Source organism: Alternaria postmessia (genome assembly GCF_024291825.1).
Source record: "Alternaria postmessia strain BMP 2775 chromosome Unknown scaffold_102, whole genome shotgun sequence".
In the NCBI taxonomy this organism is placed as follows: Eukaryota; Fungi; Ascomycota; class Dothideomycetes; order Pleosporales; family Pleosporaceae; genus Alternaria; species Alternaria postmessia.
Genome location: NW_026260175.1, coordinates 77199 through 89701, shown reverse-complemented (window position 1 = coordinate 89701; position 12503 = coordinate 77199). Strand labels below are relative to the sequence as shown.

At 49.8% G+C, this 12503-nt stretch overlaps 4 protein-coding genes across 4 annotated transcripts; 1 reads left to right on the top strand and 3 right to left on the bottom strand.

Moving 5' to 3' along the window:
* Positions 1-1627: 1627 nt before the first annotated feature.
* Positions 1628-3284, bottom strand: J4E82_009847 (uncharacterized protein; the record flags this gene model as incomplete). The annotated part of the gene is made up of 3 exons (XM_051736068.1): positions 1628-1799; positions 1848-2449; positions 2523-3284. The coding sequence occupies 3 exons, from the start codon at positions 3282-3284 to the stop codon at positions 1628-1630; spliced, it is 1536 nt and encodes a 511-aa protein (XP_051584192.1).
* Positions 3285-4042: 758 nt separating this feature from the next.
* On the top strand, positions 4043-5637 carry J4E82_009846 (uncharacterized protein; the record flags this gene model as incomplete). Its single annotated transcript, XM_051736067.1, has 8 exons — positions 4043-4195; positions 4450-4529; positions 4580-4646; positions 4699-4739; positions 4789-4998; positions 5059-5395; positions 5461-5543; positions 5601-5637. The coding sequence occupies 8 exons, from the start codon at positions 4043-4045 to the stop codon at positions 5635-5637; spliced, it is 1008 nt and encodes a 335-aa protein (XP_051584191.1).
* Positions 5638-7529: 1892 nt separating this feature from the next.
* On the bottom strand, positions 7530-9101 carry J4E82_009845 (uncharacterized protein; the record flags this gene model as incomplete). The annotated part of the gene is made up of 4 exons (XM_051736066.1): positions 7530-7739; positions 7804-8160; positions 8210-8848; positions 8901-9101. 4 exons carry the CDS (start codon positions 9099-9101, stop codon positions 7530-7532), a joined length of 1407 nt encoding a protein of 468 aa, XP_051584190.1.
* A 1097-nt stretch (positions 9102-10198) lies between these two features.
* On the bottom strand, positions 10199-11284 carry J4E82_009844 (uncharacterized protein; the record flags this gene model as incomplete). Its single annotated transcript, XM_051736065.1, has 1 exon — positions 10199-11284. The coding sequence occupies one exon, from the start codon at positions 11282-11284 to the stop codon at positions 10199-10201; it is 1086 nt and encodes a 361-aa protein (XP_051584189.1).
* Positions 11285-12503: the final 1219 nt, after the last annotated feature.

Here is a 12503-nt window from a genome sequence, read left to right as displayed (position 1 = left end):
TCAGTCTCAGTTCGCGATTCTAAAAAATGTCTTGGCAGTCAATCAGGTCAGTTCACTACCTCCAGACTGACAGTTTGAACCGCAAAGATGAACTGACAACTGACTGATTGACTGATAGCAACTCTAGAAAGGCGTGAGGATCAATTGCCTGGGTGACGTCAAGATGCTCAAGAGACCACGTTTCGAAGACATCGAACTTCCAACTACAGATGTCATCTTCACCAAGCATGACACCTCGGATATAGCTAATCGAATCGGTATTCCCATCCTGACGCGACGCTGTGCACCGGATCCAAAGTGGGCTGATAGCAAAGACCCTATGTTTGAACACAGGTCTCCCTTCGAAAACCAAAGCGCAACGTTTCTGCATCAGTGTTGTGATCCCAACGATAGAGGCGATTTCAGCAACGGATTCCTAGGCTGGGGCTGGTGCCCTATGCAGTGGCAGAATGATGTGGGAAGTGTGGTCGTGGTGCGGAAGGATAAGAGAACTCTCCTTCCAATACACATGGAGGCACTCGCCGGATATTGTCAGAACGAGATTGGGCCACTGATGGGTCATTCGACTGGTGAGTATTATCCGGAAGAGCCAATCGAGAAACATCATGTTTTGGAGATCATTTGTCGGCCGATGTTCGTTCTTTATTGGTCGAAATTCGTGGAAAAGCAGAAGGATTACACACCGAGCCCTTATGAGTACAAAGACCTGTAATCAAGCCTTGCGATGAATCGAACCTTTCTTCTTCAGAATGTTATTCAATATCAAAGTCTGCTCAAATCCACGTAGGATATGTTACAGCTGATGAACATCATAGCAAGCAGCTTTACGCCGAAGCGCTAATCATAGCGAATGACACTGTCCAAGTCCGTCCGGCTAAAGCCAGTGGACTCCTCCAACGCTAGATCGCCTCCTAAGATGTTTTGTGATGAATAATGACACCGGACCCTCTTTTGGGTGTCGAGCTACTCCACATAATACCTCCCAGACGCCAAAGATAGATCTGGAATTGGAGAATTCTAGGTGTATCGGTCTAAGTAGGATCGCATTTAACAACTAATGCACCTACCAGGGTCTACATGCAATACGACTAACTATCTACGCCTATCTGCGGGGTATGCAGGAAGCCGTGCAGCGTGAGTATCCTACGTCAGATGAACGTGGTATAGTGCATGTAGATGGAATGTTATTTCTACTTGGTATGCCCTGAGCAGTCAAACTAGTCTGTCGCATCATCGGAAGCCTTGGTAACTCTTCTTGTCGCAATTTACCCTCACTAACAGGGAGTATGGCTGGCCCACTTTGGCCGCAGGGTTACCGATGGGCGCACCGGTCATGTCTGCGTGGCAGCGTGGATGAGCGGGCGCCAAGATGTTCACCACATGTGATCGGAAGGGAAGCTAATCAAGCGGAGCTCGTGTAATCGCGAACATTCATCATCTAGTCTGCATGTGTGAATTGTTGTTCTAAATGTATACATAGAAGATTGTTTCTGCCAGGTAGAACTTGTCGTCACCGTGTGTATCAAGGTATCACACGACCATGTCTCGCTTTAATGAGTTCGATAGCCTTTAAACCAACTAGCAGCCATCGAATCATCTTCATCTTGTAAGTCTTGTTCCCGTGTGTTTATTCCTTCAAATCTTGCTCAATGACATGAAGCTTGACAGCATCCATGGGCCGATGACTAGCAAAGAAATCATCATACAACAGATCGTATTCACTTAATTCATTCCCTTTCAAGTGCTTGAACTTTCGGAAGATGGACCCCAAGGTCACGTACATTTCACAGAGAGCAAGCCTATGCAATCAGCTTCATTTTAAGGAATCAGTTGCAGCGAACACTTACGGCATCCCAACACACATCCTGCTCCCCTTTCCAAACGGAACAAACGCCTTCCACATCTTTTGCTTGTCGCTGGTCAGCGCCCACCGCTCAGGAATAAACTCGTGTGCATGGGGAAAGTAGTCTTCGTTCCGATGCAGGACCCAAGAGGACATGGAAACGGTGAAGCCGGCGGGAATCATGTAGCCCTCGAAATTGGCGCCGCCTTCCGGGACGATGCGCGGGAGGCGGGAGATGACGCCGAAGGAGAGGCGGAGGGATTCGTTCACCACGCCAGACAGATAGGGCAGGCGTTCCAAAACGGCAAGTTCCATCTTGGCGTCTGGATCTGGAAACGCGGTTCCTAGTTCTGCCGTGAGCTTTGCGTAGATCTTGGGATTTTTGATCACTTCGTAGACTCCTGTCGTCAACCCATTGCCTGTTGTATCTGCTGCTGCTGCCAAGATACCGTAAGTTTCGTATTTGATCTGATCTGGAGTTGGTGGGACCCAGCCTTCTTCGGAGTTTGGCGTCAGCAGTTCGTAGAAAATTGTTTTGCTGGTGTCTTTGCTGACTCGGCCGGAGTCGATATCGGCTTTGGTGACCAGGATCTGTTGTTTGGCTTGCTACAATCCGTGTCAGACGATGGATCTTCAGGGGGGATTCGGGGAAAGAGTGTGACATGAAGGAAAGACATACTTCTTGCAGGTCTAGGATGTGCGCAAGAGGTGGGCTCATCTTTTTCAACATCCATTGGGGAAGGCGGTTCATGATGCTCAGCTCCGGCCATTGCTGGAAAACCCATAGCGCAGGACCAATGCCTCTGACCAGCTCGAAGAAGTGGGTGCCTAGATCCGGGGCATCGAGAAGAGCATAGGACTTGTTGAACATATACTGAGTGATTACATCAACTGACAAAGCGCGGCATCCATGATGGATATCCAGCATTTCCCCCGCCTTTGAATTTCTTGTTATCAGATCACATAGCTTGTCGGCCTTCTCTTTCACGATGTTCTGCAATTCCAGCACTGCGGCCCGCGAAAAAAATTTGTTCAGCGGTCCGCGCCGGAGACGATGCAGCTCGTTAGGGCAGGAGGTGAAGGAAGCATATTCCATGCCGAATGCATCATAGTATCTTGGGTCCTTTGAGTATTTCGACCCTACATAGTATATCGCCTCGTAGTTCTCAGGGTTGCTCAACGAGACTTCGTTGGGGGTGATGCGCACAATAGGACCGTACTTCTCGTGCAGGAGGCCGACCTGCTTGTAGAAGCGACTACCATCTTTGAAGCTGTAGTAAGTCTGGTAGAGGAAGGTGATAGCTGCGAGCTTGGGGCCTGGGATTTGCGCGAGGGGGTGGAAGAAGAGGCGGTAGACGACGATGTAAGCGACGAAGGAAGTGATGAGCCCTGCGGCGTAGATCCCTGCCTCAGGGCCGAGTCCAAGCTCCAACCCCACCATGGTGATGGACCTCGGGACACTATTTGATTGCTTGGGGGACCAGTGCCCGACGCAGTTCCACAGCGCTGGGTCAGCAAAGGCGTCTTGGTTGGTGTGTATATGTACGATGGGGGCACGAACACACCCTTTGTAGCTGCCACGTTGCATAAAGCGGCGGAATGACCGGGCGCGGCTTTTCAATCTCTAGGATGCAGCTAAGTCTATCGCCATGTTGAACGCGGCTTACTGGGCCAATCACCGTCAAGCTCGATCGACCACTACTCCGTGTTGAGGTCACAGCTCAGCCCACCACACGTACCAACGCATACTCCTCAGGTCGCCAGGCCGTTCGCGGCAACGACCTCTTCAACCTCGATTATCTTGATCACCAGCATTGATTCCAAAGTCCAGAAAACAAAAGTACAATTGCCTGAATTCATTATCATACCCTATGGACATTTGGCGCTAGAGCCTCAAAGGTTAGAAATGTCAAAATATGGGGGGTCGCGCCGAGCCGTGCCACCGATTTTTGGACATGCCGAAGCAGGTTTCTCCACCATGGCGGGGTAGGCAAGGATAGATGCGGTAAGCTGGTTCGCTAGCTCAGCTGTCATGACATCTTCCGCACTCCCCGACGTCTTTAGCATTCTGGTGGATGTAACTCCACTGTAGCACGAGTAAATCTCTGGCATACGATCGAAGGACGCTGGAAATCGCGATACTGCCGTGCACCATCTCTGGAAACCTGCCGAGTATTTGTATACCCTTCTGATAGAGACATGAGCCTCAACACCACAGAAGGGCCGTCTCCGACAGCAGAGAGTTCCGCAACGCCGCCCGCAAATACTACCCCGGCAACTGCCGTGGAAGGGATCCCTGCTGCGGCTGACGAAACTGCCGAGACGGTCTCAGTGGAAGCGACCATCTCTATCGTGAGTATGCATTTATCAGAAGTGGCCAAGCTTACCAGGGATCAAGGACCCATTGGAAGAGGATACTGATACGGACTCCGCGTTTGGAGAAGACAAGTAAGGTTGAATACCTTGCGCAATGGACAAGACATTAATTATCGTAGTGCGAGCACTACGTCCTCGATCGCAAGCAGTATCCGGAGGTACCGTAGTTTGCATGGACGGACGTATCATAACTTCCACACGGAAAGTTCCTCAGAGTACTGGTGAGTCAGGTCTGCAATGGACAATACAAGCGGCTGACTGTTATCAGGGGCCCAAATGATGACAAGATGAATGAGCAGTTGGATATTGGGTATGCGCCTTTCATTCTCCGGGACAAAAAACCGGCTAACGAGCTCGTAGACATCATATGCTAACGCTCATGCTGGACGGGAAGCTCTTCCTTGCACCAATCGGTCCAAATCCACAGGTAAATTTGCGTCGTCAGACAATAGAGGCACGAAAGCTGATAAGTCATTCAGAAAGTATTGGACGTCGGAACAGGAACTGGGATATGGGCTATGTATCCAGTGTGCTCTCCGCATCGATCGACATCTACTGACAGTAATCAGTGACTTCGGAGACCAATTCCCATCAGCAGAGGTGATCGGTGTAGACATATCCCCTACACAACCGACCTTCACCGCTCCAAATGTCAAGTTCGAGCTCGACGACGTTCAGCTTGAGTGGACCTACCAACCAAATAGTTTCGATTACATCCACGTGCGCTGCATGCTTGGCGCAATTCAAGACTGGGCACATCTCTATCGTGAGATTTACAAGTAGGTTTTGACCCCGAAATGAACCACAAACCACGCCTGTGCTCAAGAAAAGTGATCTAGATGCACCAAGCCCGGGGGGTATATAGAGCATCTCGAAATTTCAATCATGTTCAAATCTGAAGACGGTACCGTGACGAAAGACCACTTTATGGCGCAATGGTCCAAGATACTACTTGGTGCTGCCGAGAAGATTGGCAAAACCTTCGCCATCTACGACTTCAACCGGGAGATGATCACGCAGGCAGGCTTCGTCGACGTCGTGGAGAAGAAGTACAAGGTCCCTGTTGGCACATGGCCGAGGGATCCGAAGATGAAGGAGTTGGGCCAGTGGAACTTGCTCTTTTGTCTTGAGGGGCTGGAGAGCTGGAGTTTGTATCTACTGAGTATGATTTTGAAGGTACGTGATGTCCGAAATGTTGGGAGGAAGATGTTATCATGGGACGGTGGACTAATGAGAAGCAGTGGTCGTACGAGGAGATTCAGGTGCATATTGCGACGATGCGCAACCACCTTTTGAATCGGAGGAATCACGCTTATTATGATATGTACATCCTGCCCTTGTAGCTCTCCCTCTATGCTGCGGACTCGCTAACGTGGAGCAGCAATGTTGTCTATGGACGTAAACCGGGGGAGCCGTAAGATACGACTGACGATTGAAGCCAAGTAATTGCTTCATGAACAGTGGCCGGATGTCGCGCAAATTCAGCTGTCTGATGTTTTGGTGTTTGACAATCGTTGCGCGACTCCGATTAGTTTCCCAGCTACGTTATCGCTTGTGATCATTCAGCATTCTGTAGGCTAGTAATGACAAAGACAAGTGGGCAGTGCCCAATTTGTGGCTTGCGTCAGAAATTGGAAAGATCACACGTGTCAGCCGAGTAGCAGCCATATCGGCTCTAGCTCTTGGCAAAATACGGCATGAAGGGAATTTACTACCTAGATAAGTGCGACCTCACAACTAGCTACATCCCACTCTGAAGATAATTCATTCACACACACGTCTAATCTTTTCTGTAATAAGATGATATTGATATGATGGACGTGCTGGTGATAAGACGCAGGTACAACGCTGTTGAGTTACACTATATTGTATTGCAGTGGAAGTGTGTTTCCAAACACCCACTTAGCTTCGATATATGCAGCTGTATATAGTAATAAGATGCTATATCTACAACAAAGGTTTAGTTCAGTACTATCAATATAATAGGATCGCGATCGTCTAATTGTTCCTGATCCTAGCGGTTAACGACTGGTTACCCAGACATTGTGAAAAGCGGCGTAGCCAAACATGCATATTTGTCGGCGCTACGCTGTTGAGTCTGACGAATGGAGTTCCGGAGACCTATAAATAATTCAAGATGGATCTGCGGGTGATGCAGTGTTTATTGAGTGTGAAGCGGCGTCGCTTTGACTTAAAGACCTCACTACCTGTTTATCGGCTCGACCTCCCGCACATTTGACAGAAGATATGGCGGTGGTTCCACGCAGAAAAATTACATTGCAACGCATTGCAAGCACAGATTCACTCCACACGCTGCTGCAAACCTTTGATGGGTTGCCGAATAATCCCGCGTCCCTCTACCTCTCCAACACTTCTCACGACCTCATCATCTACGTTGCGCCAACGCGCGTAGTCAATTCAGTCAATGTCTCTTACTTGAGCAAGGCGCTCTCCAATCAGGAGAAGGGTGCATCTGCATTGAAAAGTTTCCTCGAGACAGGTGCTGCATCCCTAGTATTCTTCGACGCGCGCAAGACAGCGAAGATTATGTTCGAGAAATGCGACATCAGGCTATCCAACCCAGTTTGTTCAATCCACCGTAACATCGAGGTATATGCTGAGATCTCTAGCCTTGTACGGAACGAGCCCGCATTCACGAAGTACAGATGATAGAGCTTGCAGTGCGTGAGGGTTACAATGGCCGCGAATGGCTAGCGAGCCTTGACAAGTGTATCGCCCGGGACTCAGATCTTGATGTTACTGCGCTTATACCAGACGATTGGATTGGCATCAACCAGTTCGACAACAGAATCCTGCATCTACCAGTTTTGTGGAAGAAATACCATGACCAGTTACATGCAGGCCGTAACGGGTTTGCCGGGGGGGGCTTTTGGGCAGCTAAGATCCGGACGGATACCCGATTGCGACTAGCCGTGTCGTGTGGTGAAACCCACTATGGGTACAGTGCCGACGGTGCTAACAGCGGTTGGTACAGGGAAGGTGTAGAAGCGGAGATTGAGGCCTGGAACGACGACGTTGATGATGATGATATACGCCTTGGCGGCAGATTCTTGGGTGCGGAACACTGGGCCAAGTTTAATCTGTTGTGAGATTGGCTGCATATATTAGGATAGAGCCGGATTGGACCGTTGAAGAACTTCAATCAATGGTCTGCAAGGCTGTTGAATCAAGATAGTTGGTTGACCGACACCATCATGTGAGGAAAGAAAGAGACATGATGATTGCCGGCGGAATCTGCGATGGAGTCGTCTGCTTCGTTCCATTCGGGGCAACCCGCACCCGAACATTCCTAGAGCTTTGCGGGATTGTTTGCAGCGTCTTCCATCGTCACTCGGGTTTCTCCATCGTAGATTCGCAACGCTTCACGTGCTTCTGCAGCCTCATCCAACAGCAACTTCTTAATCGCGTCTGAGCGTGGTAAGAAGCGCACTCGAAAAGGCTCCGGTCGCATATTCTCACTGTTGGTGTAGGCGAATATGTCCAGCTTAACTTCGTTTTGCTGATATAATTTGTAAGCAAAACAGACGTCTACGTGAAGGGGAAGTGCTTTTGGCAAGACCTACATGCTCGTCAAGACCTGGTAGGATATTGAAAGCCCACATCGTTCGCGCAAGGGAGTAGAGAAGACCTTGTTCGGCAAGCGGCTGGCCGCTACACTGTCTACGTCCCCAACCGAAAGGATTCATTCCATACTTGTTCGGGTACGGCTGTTTCGCACTGCCTTCGCCCTCGAGAAATCTCTCTGGCATGAACCTGTCTGGATCGGGAAAGTCGCGTGGATGCCTGTGGATAGCCCACATGTTACCAGTAAAGTTGGTGCCAGCGGGGAAGTGGTAGCCCTGGTAATCGAAATCGACGGTATTAGCATGAGGAATGCCAGCTAGTATAGTTACAGTCCTCCATCGGAGCACTTCTTTGACCTGTCTAGTTTTAGGCATGAAATCGAAATATGTTTCGCCTGCAACGTACCACGGCAGTCATGTATGGAAGCGCATTCGAGTCGATGTCCTCCCAGCTTGGAGAGCGATCAGTCCCAATGATTCCATCAAACTCAGCGTGAACTTTCTTTTGCACTTCTGGAAAGCGTGCCATTGCCAAGATGCACGACATCATGGTGCTGCTGGTTGTATCTACTCCACCACCAATCAGGTTGCCCATGAGGCTTGCGACCTCCACATCCGTCATTTCGCTGCCTTGCTGAGAGGCCATGACGTGCTTCCCAAAGTTGTGTTCTTTCGCCTCAGCGCCTTCTTGTGTTAGTAAGTAGAAGTAGCGTGACATAACGCTAGCACCCAGTCGCATCTGACTTGGCAATGCGTACAACCAAGCAGGCAAGTGCATCAGGAACGGAACTGCTTCCATGAGATAGATACCAGGGACGATGAAATCGACGGCTTCCATCAGCTTGAGAGCTTGTTGAGCGACATAGTCGTTCTTGCGGTCGACACGCCGACCCCAGCCTACAATTGAGGTAACGGATACAGAGTACCGCTCGATGGAGAGCTCGAAGTCTTGTGGCTCAAGAAGGAAGTCGCGGACTAGGATAGCAGACTCGTGCGCCTGGAAAGTACGATATTTACGTACGGCTTGAGAGCCAACAGCCATGTGCTATGCTATCAGCTCGCAATACGGCGGATGTAAACAAGCCGAAGTGACATACCATGAGCTTTCGATGTTTCCTCCATCGATCACCATATACTAACGTAGTTTGATTTGTATGGGTAGCGTTGATCGCATCGCCCATAGCAATCAATCTCGGCCTGCTCGAGAAGATATCTGACCTCTTCTCCAGCAAGTCGCTCGCGACCCACGCATCGCTCAATATGATGCGCGGATGCCGTCCGATCCAGAGTGTGATCATAGGTGAATTGTAGTGTTGAGCCCATTTCTCCCACGTAATCCATGGCTTGTGCGAAGGTGTATGGAAGTGGTTTCCAAAGATAGGTAATGGAAACGGTCCTGGAGGGAGGTATCGGCGCCGCCATAGCATATAGACATAGTCTATGGTCAAGGCAAAGAACGCAAGAACAGCAATAACTTGAAGCATGGTTCTCAATCAAAAACTAATTGCCTGTTGTGCGTGTAGTATGCCCACAAAAGTTTTGAATGAATGTAACTTATAGCTGAGAAAGGCAGACGACGCAGTTGGTCGACCCGGCCATGAGTTGTGCTGAGGAGCTGGACACTATCCCAATGAGACCAACAGCCTTGCAGTATCTATGCATAATCTCCAACGCAGGTTGGGAAATCTTGTCTCCATGTAAGGGTGCGGGGTAGCGACTTTATGGACTTGCGGGGTTGTGGGTATGTGGAGTCGGACCGACTGGCTTGGAGATAGGCTGGTGGGATACCCAGTGCTCCCCCATCAATGGGCATCATTATGCATTCGTTGTATCGCGTTTGCAGATAACTACTTTGTCTGCTTCCTATAGCTCCTCGAGCAGTTTCCTTCATACTGCGGTTAACAATACTCACAGCAAGGATCCAGCGATACCTAGGTATGTGCACTCTCAGTCATTCATTGCCGTGCCTTCACGTCGGTCACATCAAGGGCAATATTGTGATACTTCAAAACATGAAAACTTTCAACTAACTACTGCTACGTCTATCAGTTCTAAACAGACCGGATCCACTGACATGACGATACATTGTACATTGTCTTGAGCGAAGACGGTCGTGTCGCAGCCAAGAGCAAGCGTTATCTCGGGGCAACTTGTTCCAACGGGCTTTAGCAAGACATTCTTTCGCAGTAAGCTCTGGGCCAACAATTTCTCGTGTGCATCCGTCACTGGTCATATATTTACGCCGGTGAAGCCACCAGACGTTGTGTAGACGTCAGTGATGATTCAGGTAAGTATGACGAACAATTGCAAGACTTCTTAGCTCTTCCAAAAGAACAAGACATACGCCGTTGATCTCCTGAGTATTGTACTAATCGGCCGACCTCATCAAGCGTGCTTATGCCCGGCTTCCAAACACTCCAGAAAGACCAGGATCTTTCACCTCGTACATGAACCAGCCGGCGACAGGTTGCAGTGTATCTAGTCCAGTATCTTTGCCCACTACTGGTGCTACATCTACAAACTCTGAAGGCCCAAACATCGCTTTCTTCACCCAGGCCTTGTGGCCTTGGCTGGTGTCCAGCTTTCCTCCACTGCTAGATGCCGCCATACCGAGTAGTCCGGCAACCATTTTGGTCTTGTACTCGCGCGCACCATCATCGACCACGACCGGTACAGACATATGAGCGCTAGGTATGTCTGATATGTCAACCCGATGGTACAACGTACCATCAAGGTTACAAGCATCCCTGGTTGCGCGGTGCAGCATTCTACCTTCGCCGTTCCAGAAGCAAAAGGCTGTGATCCATCCCGAGAGATAAGACGGGCCTGAGCTATTGCTCTCTTTGTCTGCAATCTTTGTCCAGAAGTCTACAACTCTGTGATTATCAGCATCCTCAAATGTAGCAATGAAGTAATCGAGGATGGGAGATAGTAGAGCGGCAAATTGTCTAGGTTCCTTGCCGAATTCAGGTAGCTTGTTAAGGCGCTGGCGTAAGTCAACCCAGTCAGCCTTTTCCCCTAAAAGAGTAACGGAAGGGATTCCGCATGTCAAACTCATGCGATAACTGAAGTACTTTTGCATCGCACCCATCATGATGATGGCAGCGGTCTCGGTATCTGTTCGAGTGGTAGTGGTGAAGCTTGGCATGATCCAGTCACGAAGCCCTGGATCAACAAGATATTGGTCCATTGCTTCAGTAAGCCATATCGCCAGTTTTCCGGCATCAAAAGTTTCGATACTGCCAGAGTCAATCACAACAAGTTCTTCTTTACCTGCATGGCTGACGAAGGACGATCGAAGTTCCTCAGCGTGAGCATTGATGTAGAAGGTTATCTGGGTCAGGATGGTGAACCAAACATCTTCAGGTCGGATCTTGAGGTGATGGTGGTGGCTGTAGGCTTCGTAAGCTGCCATAACAAGGCCATTCGATGAAGGGATGATGTTGAGACGAGTGAAGTCAGTGGTTGGAGGCCGGATCATTCGCTTGCACCGTGCGGCTTCTCTAGGACAAGACGCATTGAATAGTACCTCAGCAGAGTTCACGGCTTTGGGAATCAGCCTCCGTGCCGGGTGGCTAGCAGGACGCACGGTGACCGGCATTGCAATGGCCTCCAAATCAACGAAAAGGTGGTCGTAAGCAAAGTGTGGTGATAGGTCGGTACTGTAAGTTCAATGGAAGTGATAGTGGTGATGGGATCGAGATGCAAGATAGATGGTACCATCGTCACCAAGATAAATACCCCGTAAAAGCAGCAAGCTCTTCAAGGCACCTGCCTCGTCGAAGCAGCCTGGTAATCTAGGTGGCTGCCTTACCTCAGGTTACTATGATTGGCGCGGCACGAACAGCCGCTGAGCCTTTCTCAGGATTTTGATTGGCGGAAGCGGCCCAGCCACAGGGGCCAAAACGAATATAAGGCGTCCCATTAGCTTGGCACAGCTGACCTTGGCTCTTCCACGCTGACCAAGGAACAAAGCTTTCGTCGCCTCTATGCAAATCTCAGCATCCGTACAGAATGTGGAGGCACTGGACTACAAATGCCATGTTTAAGGCTGTATATCGGAGACCGCGAACCCGCATCAGACATCACGGCGGTAGGATCGCTGCGCCAGCTAGATGTACACATGCGCGCATACGGCGGGGGTTATATGCGTCTTCATGTAGGCATGTTTGTCTAACGCGATGCGCGACTGAATTGAACGGTGCAAGTCAATTGAGGACGTATTTGTGTGCGAAAGCGAGGCTGGATGGAACGATTTAATGTCTGGGACTAGGCAGAGGCAGTTACACACGGCAGGAACGGGTCAGTTGTTTACAGTGGCATCGCTGGTGAGCGTCTAAGCTACGATTATATGCAAGCTTCTGCTATACAACGAGCTGCTGCGCAGATTCGATGGCGACATGCAATAGAGCGCTGCTGCCGTGAAAGGGGATGTCTTGGATGGTTCCCAAAGCGAAGGTCGCGGCTGAACAATCTCTACAGTGATCATGGCAGTCGACAGTCATCTGGTAGCAGTAGCAAGGCTTCAAACATATTCTGTCGTCGCATCGTGTGATTTTGGACAACCCCAAAAGCGATGGACAAAGGGATGCGCTTTTCTTCAGTGTTCGCTTGCAGCATTTCGCGACCCTGTTCTCGATCGCTTGGCAGTGTGGTATAGCCTTCGCGTACCTGCCCAGCCAGGATTAACGTGTTTCACA